Here is a 20,423-nt window from a genome sequence, read left to right on the forward strand (position 1 = left end):
CGAGGCGTACGGAGCAGAGCCGCGCGGGTACGAGGCGTACGGAGCAGAGCCGAGCGTGCAAGAGGAGCTCTGGAGCGGAGCTGTGTGTGTATACCTGGATGGGGGACCATATATACCAACATGGGAATCATATATGTCTGGATGGGGACATATATATATCAGGATGGGGGATATTAGTATAGAATTGGGGTACATTAACCCTATAACAGTGTCAGCAGCAGACCTCCCCCATACCAGGGTATCATATGGTATATCTCAGAGGCACACAGACAATTAATGGATGACTCCACATATGTTCTTTTGCCGGATGATCCTACTAATAAATATAAAATTCAACTCCGTATGTTTTTCAGAAAAAGGTTGAAAAATACTGGTACTATGTACTCAAAGTGCACAAATCCTTAACCTCATCTCCTGGCAGTCCGATAATCTCAGTGATTGGTTCTGAAATGGAACCACTTTCAAAATATCTCGACTGGCTGCTGAGACCATTGTTAACAAATACTCCACCATATCTAAAAGACTCTGGTGAATTCCTGAAGACTTTATATGACACTGAATGACAGAATTTTATTTTAACATTGATAGAATTCCCCCAAAAAACGGCAATTGAATGTACATTAAAACCCCTCTCTAACATTGTCAGCAATGGTACGTCCCTGTGTCCTGAGCCTATTGGACTACTGCTATTACGCACCATGTGATCACGCACGCACACAAGCTGTGCAGGGCGATCGCTGCCGGTGCTGTGTGCCAGGAGCGGTGCCACCCCGCTCCTGGCACATTAACCCCCGAAATGCTGCGATTGAAGTCGATCACGGCATTCCGGGAGCAAGGGGAGGTAAGCACGCCCCTCTTATCTTCTCTCCGGCATCTCGCGCTGTCTGTGCTGGCTCCCGGTAGTTGCCATGGTGACTTGATGTCCGAGTCACCAGGCATCAGGAACGTACTTTGATCATGCGCAGTGCTCAATCAAAGTAACTTCTGCATAAATTTTCTTAGTCGAGGTTATCCATTACCCCTACTAAATGAACAGACAGAGTCAGTAAAAAAAAATCAAAAAGATTTATTAAAACAGAAAGATAAGAAAAAGCAGAGTACCGTAGAGAGGTTAACTTTAACTGTCAAACACAAAGCAATGGATAAGGTGATCCATACAGCTATAAGACAAAACGGACACCTGATAGAAAGTGACAAAGAGCTAAACGAGAAAGCCAATACTAAACCCCTATCTTCATGTAGAAGTAGTAAATTGGGAGATTTAATAGTCAGAAACAGAACTGAACACAATACAGGTAACTGGCTAGAGAAACTTCGTTCTGCCACCTGCAGATCACAGATAAAAGCTTCCGCTTAGGACCATTGACCTGACATGTGAAGGACTTTGTGTCATGTAGAACTAAGCATGTGGTATACGTCATCTCCCCATGTAAATTCTATAACAAAGGTAAAACTATATGACCTTTTTCCGAACATTATCGCTCTATAATCACTGGAAAGGGAGCTTCTCCACTTAGAAGACACATGCATGATAATGCTGATCTGAAGTGTTTTGCAGGAATAGAAAAGGTCAAGGTCCCTCCACAATTTGGAAATCTTCATGTGTTATTATTAAAACAAGAATCAAGGTTGATTCTTAATTCTGCAGCCCAGGGTAAGGTAATAGGACCCCTAACACATCCCCCCACCTAGGTTGGTCAGGTATCATGTTCTGATGACCACTTCCATTAAAATTGTTACCTTTTTCCCAAAAAAATACCAGCAGAACTTAAATATGTGGTGTACTTTAGGGCTGAGGCTTAATAGTGATTGCAATTTCACAGTTAGAGTCCCTGGGTTACTGCGACAGAGAGGGGCCAGAAGACTGCGGTGCCTGGTTTCATGTACTTCTGCACTGGTTAAAAGTACTTCACCATCATATTCAAAAGTGCAGTTTTTTCCTTGCTAGCAGTGCAAGGGTTAATCTGTTCAGTTGACGCTCCCGGAGCTTTCCTACCTGGATTGTCTCAGCTGTTCAGTGTTGGCCACTGCTATATAAGCTCACCTCTGACACTTATGTAATGCCAGTGTTAGTTCTTACTGCCTGGTTCTGGAGTTGGCAGTAGTAGTGGACAACTCCTTTAAGAAGATACAATTTTCAGTTAAAACATTTCCAACATTCTGAACATGAAAAAGGCTTCTCCCCTGTGTGACTTCTCTGATGTTTATTAAAAGTTGATTCCGTGTAAAACATTTCCCACATTAATTACATGAAAAAGGCTTCTTCACTGTGTGGGTTGTCTGGTGACTAAGAAGGCTTGTTTTCTTCACAAAACATTTTCCACATTCTGAACATGAAAATGGCTTCTCCCCTGTGTGAATTTTCTGGTGTCTATTAAGATGCGCTTTCAGTTTAAAACATTTTCCACATTCCAAACATGAAAATGGTTTCTCCCCTGTGTGACTTTTCTGGTGCGTAACAAGATTTGATTTATGGTTAAAACATTTCCCACATTCTGAACATGAAAATGGCTTCTCCCCTGTGTGAATTATTTGGTGACTTAAAAGATATGATTTGTTCACAAAACTTTTTCCACATTCTAAACAGGAAAATGGTTTCTCCCCTGTGTGACTTTTCTGGTGCGTAACAAAATTTGATTTCTGGTTAAAACATTTACCACATTCTGAACATGAAAATGGCTTCTCCCCTGTGTGAATTATTTGGTGACTTAAAAGATATGATTCTCTCACAAAACTTTTTCCACATTCTAAACAGGAAAATGGTTTCTCCCCTGTGTGACTTTTCTGGTGCGTAATAAAATTTGATTTATGGTTAAAACATTTCCCACATTCTGAACAGGAATATGGCTTCTCCCCTGTGTGGGTTCTCTGGTGGTAATTAAGCTGTGCTGTCGAGTTAAAACTTTTCCCACATTCTGAACAGGAAAATGGCTTCTCCCCTGTGTGGGTTCTCTGGTGGTAATTAAGCTGTGCTGTCGAGTTAAAACATTTCCCACATTCTGAACAGGAAAAAGGCTTCTCCCCTGTGTGAATTCTCTGGTGCTTAACGAAATCTGATTTCTGGTTAAAACATTTCCCACACTTGGAACATGCAAAGCTATTCTCTGTCGTATGAATTTTTTGATGTTTAAGAATAGATTTTTTGAGGGGAAAATTATTTCCACATTCTGAATGTGAAAATGGCTTCTTTGCTTTAGGAGCAGTTTGTTTTTTAATGCTTATTTTGTGACTTTGATTTTCCTTAGTAGTCGGTAATGAATCAGAAGACAGGGCCTCTTTCAAATGATCAGATGACAGATCTTTGCTGTGAAGGGATGATGGTATATCCGGAGTAATGGCATTCACTTCAATTGTATCCTGTGGGATCTCAAGATCATCTGATTTAAAAATTGAAGATGTCAGCTGTTCTTCTGAACTCCTGGTACAGTCATCTGCCAAGAATAAAACCAATTATTATTTTAGAATAAAATATCCTTGAATTGTATATTTTTGAACATTTCTACTTAAACTGTCTGTAAAAATGGCAAGTTATGTAAAATATTGAATTATTCATCAAGACAATGACAGTTTACAGTCTAATAGAAAACCTCATAGGATGAACCAGTAGAGCATGGTGTCCAACTGTTTGTTCATTTTGCCTCCCAAATATGGAATAAAAAGCCACCAAACAATGTTATGTAGGCGAAAATAATACCAATAAAAACTTCTACTCATCTCACAAAAAACAAGCCCCCACTCAGGTACATCATGTGTCAGTGGAAAACCAAAGGTTTCTACACCATTAGTGGCTCAAAGGCTCTTGAAAGGTAACATGGCTTCCATAACCCAATCCAGCAATATCCACTCTCCCAAATTGAAATCTCCCCCTCGCTTCTGAGCCTTGCAGTGCGCCCAAACCACATTTATCATCCATGTATTCGGCATTACTATAGTGAGAAGAACCCACTTAATTTACGGTGTATGTCTCCTGGAGCACAATCTGGGCACTATGTGTTGGGTAATAAAATGGTATATTTGCAATTTTCTTTCTCCAACATCCACTGCATGCTAATTTCAGGAAAGTGCCTGTGGAGTCAAAATAGTCACTACTCCTATAGATTATATCACTGAGGGTTATAATTTCCAAAATGGAGTCACTTATGTGGATTTCTACTGCTCTGGTTTTCAGCAATTTTGTTATTTTAGGGCTTCTGCAAAAGGCATCTCCCATTTTCTCTGGGATCTGCTCCTGCGACATCTGCCTCTGTCACCTTATTCATTCTGCAGGCGGCGCTGGTAATGGAGGAGACATCAGAGCCAGAAGCTCTGGGTGATGCAGGTTCTGTCCAGCCCTTGGCTCTGACCCGGCTACATGACGATTCTTCTTCCCATCTCACACCAAAGAACAGCAGGTAACACCATGGCCCAAGCCTAGGGGTGCAAGTCCAGATCCATGTAGAGGGGTAAAAGGGTGATGGGCAAGGCAATCCCTATTTTGGACACTAACTAGTGCAGTCAAAAAGTGTGAGTATAGACAATGACACATCTATTGAAATGATCAAACTCAACAGTCTTCATCAGTAAATAGTAACTAGTGGTGAAACCTCTCTGGGTAATTGGAGTATGGGGCTCCGTTGCTCTTAGCTATCTAAACTATCGTAAGGGCATTTGGAAGAGGCAATGGAGACTTTTTTTTTTTTTTTTAAAGACTACCAGGGAGTTACAGACATACATAAGTTCGGCAGGCCGATCCCACCACAATCAAACTATCACACAGAATTAAGCTGTAAAGAAAGATATGGAATAAAAAAATGTTACATCTCCAACAAAATTTTATGTATGGGGGGGGGAGGACACCAACACTAAACCGGACTTTATTCATTTATGGTGGACCACTGGAGCTACTACGAGTCCTGACCAGAAGAGTAGAGAAAGTATTAGCGCCCCCATTTCAGGAGAGATTGTGCAGTAATCTGAATTCCTTAGGATTGAAAACATAATGGAATTTATGACGTGGAGTGAATCCATGAAACCAGGGCTCGAGCCAACACATCTCCTGCAGGCGTGAATAAATGTATATTACAGCCATCAGCCACGCACAGCTTAGAGATATATCATGGCACAGGTGTAATGTTTTTTATGTAGTCTATCACAATCCTGTATGAAGTTAGTTGGTTTTAAAATAAAGTGTAAAATCAGGATAAAGGGAAACTCTTGTTATTGTACAGAAATTCACACTTGTTCCTCACTGCACACTTAATGTTGTCGATCATAAAAGTGAAGTTTGGCCAGAAAGACTGGACCAGGTCTTGTAGGGACCATATGAGCACATTCAGCAGCACAGAAGGGAGAGAAGGGAGATTCATCCAATAAGATATCAGGATTCTAGGAAGCCAACAGGGGGTAGGTGGATCCTCCAGGTTGTAAATTCTATAGAAAAGGGCTTTCAATGCCCAAAGTCATTCGAACAGTTTTGGGTGAAGGAGAATGTTGTGGTCAAGAGGTAAAATGGTGATCACATGATTGTGATACGGCCGGACTACACCACCGATAAAGCAGCCACAGCCGGTGACTGAGGAGAATCGGTGACTTCTCTGCATTTAGTGGTTACTACTCACCTGGATGGTTATCGGTAGGAATCTCCTGTTTACACCGCTCATCACTCCTCACATATGTTTCTGTAGTATTAATATAGGTCAGATCTTCACCCTGAAACAAATATTGTAAAAGTCACAGACAGATGGAGAAGTCACATCTATGATCAGCTCTAATCCTGACATCTCCACCGTTCTCACTACACGAGTATAAAACATATAATACTGGTGGATAAAACAAGACTGAACACAAGACCTTCACAGCCGTCTACACATCATAGGGGACATCTCATGACACCATCTCTCCATCTACCTGATGATCCCGAGGAACACTGGGATCTTCTTGTTTACAGTCCTGTGGAAGAAGAGGACGGGGACATCTCTCTGGTGTTGTCCTCTTACTGGATAGATCTGGAGGAAACACATACAGGGACTGAATTCATTCTTTACATACAGATAATTATAGGCCGTGTGTATTTAGTCCTATCTATTACCTGGTGATGTGAGGGGCTGGGGAACCTCAATCATGACGTCCTTGTACAGATATTTGTGTTCTTCTATATACTCCCACTCCTCCATGGAGAAATAAACAGCGACATCCTGACACCTTATAGGAACCTGACACATACAATGATACCGTCATCCCCCCAATCCCTTCATAGCGTTACTGTCTAATGTCCCAGCATTCCCAGCAGTGTCACCTCTCCAGTCAGCAGCTCAATCATCTTGTAGATGAGCTCTAGGATCTTCTGGTCATTGATGTCCTCATGTATCAGGGGGTGAGATGGAGGCCTCGTGATTGGGCTCAGGGGTCTTCCCCATCCCTCAGACACAGGGTCCTGACAGCGCTCACTAGAGGTCTTCTTCACTACTGTGTAATCCTGGTTATGGAGAGACACATTAATAAATCTCACTCCAGACATTTCCAGAGTCCTCACCTTTCCAGTTCTGTCCATCTGTTATTCCCATATATAAGAATGATGTAATGTGATGTCATCAGAATCTCTCACCTCTCCAGTAAGACGGAAAAGGATCTCTAGGGTGAGGTGTAATATTCTCTCCGCCATCTTGTCTCTATCCATATCCATCTTTGATGGGAGAATCAGGAAAATACTCTTACATAGAAGATCTTCACTGAGAGGATCTGATATTGACCTGAACAAGAAGAAAATGAGCCGATGGAACATCATAAAAATCCTGGAGATAATAAGGGAAACATGAGGAGATTTATTATTTTACAGTATTTAGTTTTCTGCTTTACATCTAGTAATAAAACCTATATATTTTAGGCCACAAACAAAAATCAGTTTCTTCCTCGGAGTCTGGAGCTGAACACGTTTCTCAAAGACTCATCTTCCATAACGCTAATTCTCGTCCTATTTACCGACACTGGAATCGGCATTAGCAATACTGCAGGAGATATTCATTACATGTAACATGAGAAATAACTACTTCATGATGAGGACGACACATTCATCATCTACTACGGCTCTAGAAAGATATTTGGCCAGAGTCCATCATTGACTACATCTCCACCGGCCGTCTATATGAATGTTTCCCGTCTTCCCCGGACTGTAATCTTATGTCACGTTAGATCTCATGTCTGATTCACACACAGAAGTTTGATGCTTTTATATATAATTTCACAAGCCCCTACATATAATAAACTTAAGTGCCTTTCATGTGGCACTAAAGAGTGTTTACCCGAATAAATAAATGAAAAAAACCCCACTATTTTTCGTAACCAGGCAAGGTGAAGCAGACAGCTGCGGGCTGATATCAGGCTCAGAAGGATCCTGGTTATTGACCCTTTCCAGCCTGAAAATACGCGCTTTGCCCACCTCTTCTCTATTGCCCTGGTGCGGTGGCAATCGGGGTAATGATAGTTGAGGTTGATGTCAGCTGTGAATTGTCAAAAAACACATTTGGCATCAAGCCCTGGGGTTAGTAATGGAGAAAAAAATACACAGACATAAAAAAAAAAATTATTTGAAGAAAGACTCCCCGACACTCTTCCTGGTTCACCAATTTATTTTTTAAAAAAAAAAAACATGCAGGTCCGACGTAGTCCATGGCATTCCCATGACGATCCCCGAATCCAACATCCAAAGGCTATGGAGCCTTGTTCAGAGGACGACACTCTATAGGTCGTAGCAGCAGCCACTCCGGGGCCCACTGCGTTCCACAAGACCTGGCGGCTCTGATGAGCAGTGACCTCAGTAACTACACCGCTCATCAGAGTGACCAAGTCCTCTGTATAATAACCCCATGTAGTGCCCCACAATAATGGCCCCACACAGTGCCCCAGTGTCTAATGGCCCCATATAGCGCACCATACTATAATGTGCCCCACAGTATCATGACCCCATATAGTGAACTATAGTATAATACCCCCCCATATAGTGCCCCAGTGTCTAATGCCCCCGACATATAGTGCCCCAGTGTCTAATGCCCCCCCCAAATAGTGCCCCAGTGTCTAATGCCCCCCCCAAATAGTGCCCCAGTGTCTAATGGCCCCATACAGTGGCCCACAGTCTAATGGCCCCATACAGTGGCCCACAGTCTAATGGCCCCATACAGTGGCCCACAGAATAATGGCCCCATACAGTGGCCCACAGAATAATGGCCCCATACAGTGGCCCACAGTATAATGGCCCCATACAGTGGCCCACAGAATAATGTGCCCCACAGTATCATGGCCCCATATAGTGAACTATAGTATAATGTCTTCCCCATATAGTGCCACCCAGTATAATGGTCCCATATAGTCCACCACAGTATAATGGTCCCATGTAGTGCATCCTGGTATATGGCCCGTGACATTACTAATAGATGGGGGCACAGGTGACATTACTAAATATATGGGGGCACACAGGGGACATTACTAATATATGGGGGTACACAGGCGACATTACTAATATATGGGGTCACACAGGGGACATTACTAATATATGGGGGCACAGCGGACATTACTAATATATGGGGGCACACAGGGGACATTACTAATATATGGGGGCACACAGGGGACATTACTAATATATGGGGGCACACAGGGGACATTACTAATATATGGGGGCACACAGGGGACATTACTAATATATGGGGGCACACAGGGGACATTACTAATATAGGGGGGCACACAGGGGACATTACTAATATATGGGGGCACACAGGGGACATTACTAATATAGGGGGGCACACAGGGGACATTACTAATATAGGGGGGCACACAGGAGGACATTACTAATATAGGGGGGCACACAGGAGGACATTACTAATATAGGGGGGCACACAGGAGGACATTACTAATATATGGGGGCACACAGGGGACATTACTAATATATGGGGGCACACAGGGGACATTACTAATATATGGGGGCACACAGGGGACATTACTAATATATGGGGGCACACAGGCGACATTACTAATATATGGGGGCACACAGGGGACATTACTAATATATGGGGGCACACAGGGGACATTACTGATATATGGGGGCACACAGGGGACATTACTGATATATGGGGGCACACAGGGGACAGTACTGATATATGGGGGCACACAGGAGGAGTTGTGGCCGCTGCAGGTGAATAGGGGAATATTATCATGTGGAGTCACAGGGGGAGAAGGGAGAATTATTACAGTGGCCGGTACAGAGGGGAGGACATTACTGTCTGGAGGACAGTAGGAAACCGCAATCACTGCACACACAGATAGGAATCGCAGGTGTGAATAAGGACTATAGTGAGTGCGATAATAATGTGCACAGTGCTGCGGAGTATGGCGGCGATATAGAAGGAAGAGGAAGAAATAATCCGCATAGAGAATAACGAGGGGTCTCCACATACCTCCACCTGCAGAGCCGCCACCACATATATGGCTGCTCTGTGCGCACAGGAGCTGTGATGAGGTCACAGGAGGGGAGGAGTCAGGGGTCACATGATCAGGGGCCTCAGTGGATGCAGGACTCTGCTGTGCTGGTTGTCATGGTGCTGGATGAGCTGAAGTTTATGTGTGGGGTCAGGAGGGGTTTACAGTGTGGATGTAGCAGAGCCGCGTGTGTACGAGGCGTACGGAGCGGAGCCGCGCGTGTACGAGGCGTACGGAGCGGAGCCGCGTGTGTACGAGGTGTACGGAGCAGAGCCGTGTGTGTACGAGGTGTACGGAGCAGAGCCGCGCGTGTTCGAGGCGTACGGAGCCGCGCGTGTACGAGGCGTACGGAGCCGCGCGTGTACGAGGCGTACGGAGCCGCGCGTGTACGAGGCGTATGGAGGAGCGGAGCCGCGCGTCTACAAGGCGTACGGAGGAGCGGAGCCGCGCGTCTACAAGGCGTACGGAGGAGCGGAGCCGCGCGTCTACGAGGCGTACGGAGGAGCGGAGCCGCGCGTCTACGAGGCGTACGGAGGAGCGGAGTCGCATGTGTACGAGGTGTACGGAGCGGAGCCGCGTGTGTACGAGGTGTACGGAGTGGAGCCGCGTGTGTGCGAGGTGTACGGAGCAGAGCCGCGTGTACGAGGTGTACGGAGCAGAGCCGCGTGTACGAGGTGTACGGAGCGGAGCCGTGTGTGTACGAGGTGTACGGAGCGGAGCCGTGTGTGTACGAGGTGTACGGAGCGGAGCCGTGTGTGTACGAGGTGTACGGAGCGGAGCCGCGTGTGTACGAGGTGTACGGAGTGGAGCCGCGTGTGTGCGAGGTGTACGGAGCAGAGCCGCGTGTACGAGGTGTACGGAGCAGAGCCGCGTGTACGAGGTGTATGAAAGCAACACAAGTTTTTTCTACACAGTTCTTCTTCACAAGGGAATTTGAATAACTCCTCTGATAATATCTACAGGACTTGCAGACAGCAGATAAGGACATGGTGGGAAATTGCGAGTTTTGAAACTTATTTTCAGAGGAGAATCGTATATGGGGGTCTGAGAATCCCAGTCCTTCCTGATGCACATAGAGATGATGAGACGTTTATGAAAGGTTGGGAAGATCTCCTGACAGCTCCTTACGGATGATTAATCACCTTCTCGAATATGAGAAGAACCTGTTACTCAGGGGCGGAACTACCGCCCGTGCAGCCGGTTCATTGAACGGGGGCCCCGAGGGAGAGGGGGCCCCTCCAGCCTCCAGCAGGGCCGCCATCAGGGCATGACTGCCCTGACTCCAGTATGGGGCCCGGCCGGTAGGGGCCCCCTCGGGGGCCCCCCTCTTGTGCGTCTCTCTCCTCATGGGGCCCCCGGCCCCATGCTATGCGCCGGGTCCGGGACATTTCAGCGCTGAGCTGCGCTGTTGCAGCAGCGCCTTCATGATTCCCCTGACTTCCGGTCATGTGACGGTGCAGTCACATGGCCGGAAGTCAGGAGAACCTGCTGTCAGCGATTTGGACGAGCGCCAGGATTCTGCAGGGATCGCATGGGGGTAAGTATAACAAGTTTTATTTTTTTTTAAATACAATTAACTAGGAGTGGAGAGATGGGAGATGCACATGTGTGTGTGTGTGTGTGTGTGGGGGGGAGATGGGAGATGCACATGTGTGTGTGTGGGGGGGGAGATGGGAGATGCACATGTGTGTGTGTGGGGGGGGAGATGGGAGATGCACATGTGTGTGGGGGGGGAGATGGGAGATGCACATGTGTGTGGGGGGGGAGATGGGAGATGCACATGTGTGTGGGGGGGGGAGATGCACATGTGTGTGGGGGGGGGATGGGAGATGCACATGTGTGTGGGGGGGGATGGGAGATGCACATGTGTGTGGGGGGGAGATGGGAGATGCACATGTGTGTGGGGGGGAGATGGGAGATGCACATGTGTGTGGGGGGGAGATGGGAGATGCACATGTGTGTGGGGGGGAGATGGGAGATGCACATGTGTGGGGGGGGATGGGAGATGCACATGTGTGGGGGGGGGATGGGAGATACACATGTGGTGGGGGGGGAGATGGGAGATGCACATGTGGGGGGGATGAGAGAGGTGCACATGTGGTGGAGGGGGATGAGAGAGGTGCACATGTGGTGGAGGGGGATGAGAGAGGGGCACATGTGGGGGAGGGGGACGAGAGGGGCACATGTGGGGGAGGGGGTGAGAGATGTGCACATGGGGGGGTGAGAGCTGCACATGGGGGGGTTTGAGAGCTGCACATGGGGGAATTGGGAGTAGGGGATAATGAGCTGCACATAACGAATGTGGGGTGGGGGAGAGTAAATGATAAATGATGATGGGGTGGGGAGAGCACGGACATGATATAATGAATTGGGGCAGGGGGTGCATGTAAATATTGAATGCGGGGAGCAGGAAGTATAGAGTAGGGGGCGTTGCGGATGCAGGAGTGTGACTGGTAACAAATTGGCGGAAAGAGTAGAGGTTCTAATTAAATTATATATTAAGTGCCTATTTACAGTTAATGGGGGCACAGTGGTGGATTACAATTTATATTTGGAATGGTAGGTTGCATAATAACTAACCATATATTGATGGTGGATGCACGTCTGTATTCAGCTGCGTAATGTAGAAGTTGGGGAATGTGCTCTAGATAACTGTGTTATTTTATGCAGAGACGAGTCCTGGCTGGAAGATGTGATGGCGGTCTGTGCTGGATGAAGGAGAAAAGCGAAGATGAAGGACTTCACCTAGAGACGTCACCGGTGAGTCAGTCTATTACATGTACACTGTGTATAATGTCACTGGTGATCACTGTATTACCTGTACACTGACACTATATACAGAGCTCCTGTGTATAATGTCACTGGTGATCCCTGTATTACCTGTACACTGACACTATATACAGAGCTCCTGTGTATAATGTCACTGGTGATCACTGTATTACCTGTACACTGACACTATATACAGAGCTCCTGTGTATAATTTCACTGGCGATCACTAGATTACCTGGACACTTACATTATACATACCATGTATAGAGCACCCGTGTATAATGACACTTATGGTAATATTAGTAATGTGGTGGTAATATTAGTAATGTAGTGGTAATATGTGGTCTGGTCATGGTGTGGCAGTTTTTCTCCCTTCTGTGTGGTATTATTCGGTCACTATGTTGTGGTAATATGTGGTCTGGTCATGGTGTGGCGGTATTCCCTGTATGTGGTATTATTGGTCATTTAAAAAAAAAATGTATATGACACATTCCCTTAAAGAAAACTAAATAAAAATATATCTAAAAAGAGTATTGGATATTTTAAGAAAATTTTAATAGGTTAGAGTAGGGCCCGCCCAGAAGAGTCTACCTTATCGTGGTGGCGGCTTTAAAAATCTTTTGGCCAAAACAAAAGCTGATGGCTATGTATGTGGCGCCGTCACATGGCCGAACGTCAGGAGAACGGTGGCAGCGACGTGGACGAGCGCCAGGATTCTGCAGGGATTGCATGGGGGTAAGTATAACAAGTTTTATTTTTTTAAAATACAATTAATTAACTAGGAGTGGGGGGGATGAGAGATGCACGGGGGGGATGAGAGATGCACATGGGGGGGGTGAGAGATGCACATGGGGGGGTGAGAGATGCACATGTGTGTGGGGGGGAGATGGGAGATGCACATGTGTGGGGGGGGATGGGAGATGCACATGTGTGGGGGGGGGATGGGAGATACACATGTGGTGGGGGGGGAGATGGGAGATGCACATGTGGGGGGGATGAGAGAGGTGCACATGTGGTGGAGGGGGATGAGAGAGGTGCACATGTGGTGGAGGGGGATGAGAGAGGGGCACATGTGGGGGAGGGGGACGAGAGGGGCACATGTGGGGGAGGGGGTGAGAGATGTGCACATGGGGGGGTGAGAGCTGCACATGGGGGGGTTTGAGAGCTGCACATGGGGGAATTGGGAGTAGGGGATAATGAGCTGCACATAACGAATGTGGGGTGGGGGAGAGTAAATGATAAATGATGATGGGGTGGGGAGAGCACGGACATGATATAATGAATTGGGGCAGGGGGTGCATGTAAATATTGAATGCGGGGAGCAGGAAGTATAGAGTAGGGGGCGTTGCGGATGCAGGAGTGTGACTGGTAACAAATTGGCGGAAAGAGTAGAGGTTCTAATTAAATTATATATTAAGTGCCTATTTACAGTTAATGGGGGCACAGTGGTGGATTACAATTTATATTTGGAATGGTAGGTTGCATAATAACTAACCATATATTGATGGTGGATGCACGTCTGTATTCAGCTGCGTAATGTAGAAGTTGGGGAATGTGCTCTAGATAACTGTGTTATTTTATGCAGAGACGAGTCCTGGCTGGAAGATGTGATGGCGGTCTGTGCTGGATGAAGGAGAAAAGCGAAGATGAAGGACTTCACCTAGAGACGTCACCGGTGAGTCAGTCTATTACATGTACACTGTGTATAATGTCACTGGTGATCACTGTATTACCTGTACACTGACACTATATACAGAGCTCCTGTGTATAATGTCACTGGTGATCCCTGTATTACCTGTACACTGACACTATATACAGAGCTCCTGTGTATAATGTCACTGGTGATCACTGTATTACCTGTACACTGACACTATATACAGAGCTCCTGTGTATAATTTCACTGGCGATCACTAGATTACCTGGACACTTACATTATACATACCATGTATAGAGCACCCGTGTATAATGACACTTATGGTAATATTAGTAATGTGGTGGTAATATTAGTAATGTAGTGGTAATATGTGGTCTGGTCATGGTGTGGCAGTTTTTCTCCCTTCTGTGTGGTATTATTCGGTCACTATGTTGTGGTAATATGTGGTCTGGTCATGGTGTGGCGGTATTCCCTGTATGTGGTATTATTGGTCATTTAAAAAAAAAATGTATATGACACATTCCCTTAAAGAAAACTAAATAAAAATATATCTAAAAAGAGTATTGGATATTTTAAGAAAATTTTAATAGGTTAGAGTAGGGCCCGCCCAGAAGAGTCTACCTTATCGTGGTGGCGGCTTTAAAAATCTTTTGGCCAAAACAAAAGCTGATGGCTATGTATGTGGCGCCGTCACATGGCCGAACGTCAGGAGAACGGTGGCAGCGACGTGGACGAGCGCCAGGATTCTGCAGGGATTGCATGGGGGTAAGTATAACAAGTTTTATTTTTTTTAAATACAATTAATTAACTAGGAGTGGGGGGGATGAGAGATGCACGGGGGGGATGAGAGATGCACATGGGGGGGGTGAGAGATGCACATGGGGGGGTGAGAGATGCACATGGTGGGGGTGAGAGATGCACATGGTGGGGGTGAGAGATGCACATGGTGGGGGTGAGAGATGCACATGGTGGGGGTGAGAGATGCACATGGTGGGGGTGAGAGATGCACATGGGGGGGTGAGAGATGCACATGGGGGGATGAGAGATGCACATGGGGGGGGATGAGAGATGCACATGGGGGGGGATGAGAGATGCACATGGGGGGGGATGAGAGATGCACATGGGGGGGATGAGAGATGCACGGGGGGTGAGAGCTGCACATGGGTGGGATGAGAGCTGCACATGGGGGGGGTGAGAGATGCACATGGGGGGTTATGTTTACATAACTTTGTTGCCTTATGAAGGGCAGGGGGGGCCCCCCAAAATTTCTTGCACAGGGGCCCACTACAGTCTGTGTCCGCCCCTGCTGTTACTGATGAATCAAAAATTAGAGAAAGAGATGAGAGAAATTCTACAGTTTGCTTCACAGCCTGATTTCGTGAATTTGGAGTTAAAATTACAAAAACATTTTGAAATATTTAATAGGGACTTCAAAGAAAGGAAGCATGGGAAGTTTATATGAGATCTGAAAGACTTCGAGACAGGAGAGGTGTAGAAAAATAAATGCAGAGGGCAAAGATCAACAAGACCCAGGTTTACTGACCTTTCGGGTACTGATCTATCGGAGTCTGATAGCTCTGTCAGTGGGCAGGGAGATTTTAGGTTAGGAATGAAGAGAAAGAGCCGATATAAAAGGAATCGGAGACAAAGGAAATTGTCCCTCTCTAAATCATTGGGGGGACAATTTGTGGAACAATTCAAAATTGTTTTCCAGAATCCCCCTCTCCTGCTTATTTTCATCTCCATTAACCACTATGAGAACAGAACCAGTAACTCAGGGAGTGGAAAGCTCAGCCCACTATACCTGCTGTGTTTGGAAATATGATGTAAACGGGAACACCAATTGTCCCCCAAATGTCAGTAACGACAGCTTTACCTGCAACCCCCATGACTATGACAACAACAATGCCATCAATAGGCTTCACTGGACAGACTTTCCCTTTTTTAGGGAGCAATAATAGACATAGAAAGTAATAATAGGTCTCTCTGTAATGATGATAATTTACAGATTTTCACTTAGTGACATACAGATAGGACTTCTAAGGAAAGGGCTGTCATTTACTCCAACCCCAAGGTTTGATCTCTTTGTATGGACGAAGGATGTCAACTTATTCGCCCGTAAACTGGCCTTGCATAAATATCATGCAATTAACCCCTTGATGACCTGATCATTTTCCATTTTTGCATTTTCCATTTTTGCTCCCCTTGTTCCCAGGGCCATAGCGTTTTTTATTTTTCTGTCAACATGGCCGTGTGAGGACTTATTTTTTGTGGGACAAGTTGTACTTTTGCATGCCATCACTGGTTTTATCATATCATGTACTGGAAAATGGGGAAAAAAATCTAATTACGGTGAAATTGGAAAAAAAAGTGCAATACCACAGTTGTTGTTTTTTTTTACCACATTCACTGAATGCTAAAACTGACCTGGCATTATTATTCTCCAGGTCATGACGAGTTCGTAGACACCAAACATGTATAGGTTCTTTTTTATTTACGTGGTGAAAAAAAATCCAAAGTTTGCTAAAAAAAAAGTCTCCATTTTCCGAGACCCGTAGCGTCTCCATTTTTCGTGTTCTGTGGCCGTATCTACCATTTTGGGGTAGATCCGATGTTTTGATCGCTTGTTATTGCATTTTATTGCAATGTTGCTGTAGCGCCCCGAGGGTTCGGCCGCTACAGGAGTATTGCACCTCAGTCCAGAGGTGTGATATTCCACTCCCGGGTAAGGATGGAGTATGGACCAGGGCTCAGTTAGCTGCATACAGCACACACACCCCATTTCCGAGGGACAGCTCAACGGTGCTCCCACTAGACAGAAGTGCAGGCACGACTGACTATGTCCCTGCTGGAGTGGGGAGGGAGGGGTGGAACACCCAGTGCTGTAGGGGCAGATAGGGGTTGGTTCCTGAGCGTGGATAGGAGCTCATTGATTGCTGGTCACCTGGGCTCATGGTCAGAGGGAGGTATAAAAGGTGGGCACCATCTTAGAACAGTGTTCAGTCTGTGAGGAGAGGAGAGCTGACAGGGAGCAGCAGCTCAGGCTGAGTGCTGCTCCAGAGGCAGGCCTAGAGAAGAGGCCGGAGCCTGAGAGGAGAAGGAGAAGTGGGCCTGGAGAAGAGGCCAAGGGAAGGAGGAGAAGACAGAACAGGAAAGAAGGAGAAGAGAGAGAGAAACAGAAGGGCTCAGGAACAAGAAGGTGGAAGGGACCCTAAGAACCCACGAGAATCCAGGGTGAAGGGTCAGGCAGATTAAGGGTACCGGATCCCAAGTTCGTGGAGGAGAAACTACCCTCAGCCAAAGACCGGTCGTCGTGATCATTTATTGGTGCGACACCTCATCAAACCTGCTAGGAAGGCACCATATAGGACAGCGGAGGACGGGGCCCACGTTTACCCGCACAAGTCCGCGGCAGCTGGACAAAAGTGGGTCACTGGTGAGGCAGGCCAGAGAAAGGATTAAAGGGGGTCCTGTGCCATGCTCCTAAACTGCCTGGGAGTTGACCGAGCCCCTCACCTGGTGGACGCAGCACGGCTCGGGCAGTCATTCCCTGCAGAAGTGACTTGGATATTAACCGTGAGTAAAGACCCTGGACTGCAGTACGTTGTCTGTGTGCTTTTTCGCTCCTCCGGCACTACCGGTACTGGGACTCTCACCACCATCACTCCCACCATCCACTACACTGCCCTGGGGCCGCACTCTTCCCGTGGGGAGTCACACTACCCCAGCTGCACACCTCATCAGCCCCAGCGGTCTGCATGCAGCGGCGGTTCCTAATAACCGCAATCCACGGGTGGCGTAGTCGGACATTATCTAAAGTACAGTAACAGACTGCCATTGGTCTGACCACCCTGAGCCGCGGGACCGGGCCGCCACTACTACTCCCAGCGTCTCCCTATTGCCCGGTTCAGCGTGCCCCATGGCCCAGGGGGCGAGTCATTGCGGCGACCAAAAAAACATAATTTTGGAGTTTAGAATTTTTTTTCTCGTTCCGCCGTTTACCGATCAAATTAATTCTTTTTTTAGATTGATAGATCAGGCGATTCTGAATGCGACTATACCAAATATGTGTTGTTGTTTTTTATTGTTTTATATTTAATGGGGCGAAAGGGGGTGATTTCAACTTTTATATATTTTTTATTTTTTTAATATTTTTAAAAACATTTTTTTTTATTTTTTGCATGCTTCAATAGTCCATGGGAGACTAGAAGCAGCACTTGCCTGATCGGCTCTGCTTCATACAGGCGATGAGCAGATCATCTGTATGTAGCAGAAATGCTCACTGGCTATGAGTGCTGACCACTGGGCGGCACTCATAGTAATCTTGACATGACAACCACAGGGGTCTGCTGCAGACCACAGGTTGTCATGCCAACCCATTGGTGACCCACGATCATGTGACAGCGTCACTGATGGGCGGGGCTAATGCCCCACTTCTGGCGCGAAGATGTTAAATGCCGCTGTCAGAGATTGACAGCGGCATTTAACTGGTTAACAGCCGCGGGTGACATGTTGCGGGCACATTTCAGCTGTATAGATCAGCTGACATGTGCCCGGTTCAGTTCAGGCTCAGCGCCTGAGCCCTTGCTGAACCGGGGGTACCGACATGGTGCATATTAGTTCGTACCACGTTGGCAAGGGGTTAAATCATTAGAACCCATATTGATGAAGGAGAAGGAGGAAGAGGCAATACATTAGAAGACCTGGAAGCTTACTCAATGACTTCTGACTCACCCAGTCCTCCTTTTTCAAATTTAAGATCTAAGAGCAAAAATATCCCACCTGTTGCACAATATCACTACATAGATACAGTACAGACCAAAAGTTTGGACACACCTTCTGATTTAAAGATTTTTCTATATTTTCATGACTATGAAAATTGTATTCACACTGAAGGCATCAAAACTATGAATTAACACATGTGGAATTATATACTTAACAAAAATGTGTGAAACAACTGAAAATATGTCTTATATTCTAGGTTCTTCAAAGTAGCCACCTTTTGCTTTGATGACTGCTTTGCACACTCTTGGCATTCTCTTGGCATTCTCTTGATGAGCTTCAAGAGGTAGTCACCGGAAATGGTTTTCACTTCACAAGTGTGCCCTGTCAGGTTTAATAAGTGGGATTTCTTGCCTTATAAATGGGGTTGGGACCATCAGTTGTGTTGTGCAGAAGTCTGGTGGATACACAACTGATAGTCCTACTGAATAGACTGTTAGAATTTGTATTATGGCAAGAAAAAAGCAGCTAAGTAAAGAAAAACGAGTGGCCATCATTACTTTAAGAAATGAAGGTCAGTCAGTCCGAAAAATTGGGAGAACTTTGAAAGTGTCCCCAAGTGCAGTTGCAAAATCCATCAAGCATTACCAAGAAACTGGCTCACATGAGGATCGCCCCAGGAACGGAAGACCAAGAATCACCTCTGCTTCTGAGGATAAGTTTATCCGAGTCACCAGCCTCAGAAATTGCAGGTTAACAGCAGCTCAGATTAGAGACCAGGTCAATGCCACACAGAGTTCTAGCAGCAGACACATCTCTTCAACAACTGTTAAGAGGAGACTTTGTGTAGCAGGCCTTCATAGTAAAATAGCTGCTAGGAAACCACTTCTAAGGACAGGCAACAAGCAGAAGAGACTTGTTTGGGCTAAATAACACAAGGAATGGACATTAGATCAGTGGAAATCTGTGCTTTGGTCTGATGAGTCCAAATTTGAGATCTTTGGTTCCAACCACCGTGTCTTTGTGCGACGCAGAAAAGGTGAACGGATGGACTCTACATGCCTGGTTCCCACCGTGAAGCATGGAGGAGATGGTGTGGGGGTGCTTTGCTGGTGACACTTTTGGGGATTTATTCAAAATTGAAGGCATACTGAACCAGCATGGCTACCACAGCATCTTGCAGCGGCATGCTATTCCATCCGGTTTACGTTTAGTTGGACCATCATTTATTTTTCAACAGGACAATGACCCCAAACACACCTCCAGGCTGTGTAAGGGCTATTTGACCAAGAAGGAGAGTGATGGGGTGCTACGCCAGATGACCTGGCCTCCACAGTCACCAGACCTGAACCCAATCGAGATGGTTTGGGGTGAGCTGGACTGCAGAGTGAAGGTAAAAGGGCCAACAAGTGCTAAGCCTCTCTGGGAACTCCTTCAAGATTGTTGGAAGACCATTTCCGGTGACTACCTCTTGAAGCTCATCAAGAGAATGCCAAGAGTGTGCAAAGCAGTCATCAAAGCAAAAGGTGGCTGCTTTGAAGAACCTAGAATATAAGACATATTTTCAGTTGTTTCACATTTTTTTGTTAAGTATATAATTCCACATGTGTTAATTCATAGTCTTGATGCCTTCAGTGTGAATGTACAATTTTCATAGTCATGAAAATACAGAAAAATCTTTAAATGAGAAGGTGTGTCCAAACTTTTGGTCTGTACTGTATATGATAGATAATAGATAGATAAATGATAAATAGATAACAGATAGATGATAGATAATAGATAGATAATAGATAGATATATGGATAGATGATAGATAAATGGATAGATGATACGA

At 45.9% G+C, this 20,423-nt stretch overlaps 1 protein-coding gene across 2 annotated transcripts; it reads right to left on the reverse strand.

Annotated features, from left to right (window-relative positions):
* Positions 1–1,042: 1,042 nt before the first annotated feature.
* LOC141176230 (uncharacterized) lies at positions 1,043–9,481 on the reverse strand. 2 transcript variants are annotated; one of them, XM_073660215.1, is made up of 7 exons: positions 9,423–9,481; positions 6,584–6,728; positions 6,275–6,454; positions 6,068–6,191; positions 5,887–5,984; positions 5,598–5,688; positions 1,043–3,431 (listed from the first exon to the last, which is right to left on the reverse strand). In XM_073660215.1, exons 1-7 carry the CDS (start codon positions 9,446–9,448, stop codon positions 2,242–2,244), a joined length of 1,854 nt encoding a protein of 617 aa, XP_073516316.1. In that variant the 5' UTR covers positions 9,449–9,481; the 3' UTR covers positions 1,043–2,241. The 2 variants fall into 2 exon arrangements, with proteins under 2 accessions (XP_073516316.1, XP_073516315.1); XM_073660214.1 differs by having other exon boundaries at positions 6,584–6,770; positions 9,423–9,472.
* Positions 9,482–20,423: the final 10,942 nt, after the last annotated feature.

The sequence above is a fragment of the Phyllobates terribilis genome, unplaced genomic scaffold (assembly GCF_046119375.1).
Source record: "Phyllobates terribilis strain yellow unplaced genomic scaffold, ASM4611937v1 Scaffold_17__1_contigs__length_24005725, whole genome shotgun sequence".
In the NCBI taxonomy this organism is placed as follows: Eukaryota; Metazoa; Chordata; class Amphibia; order Anura; family Dendrobatidae; genus Phyllobates; species Phyllobates terribilis.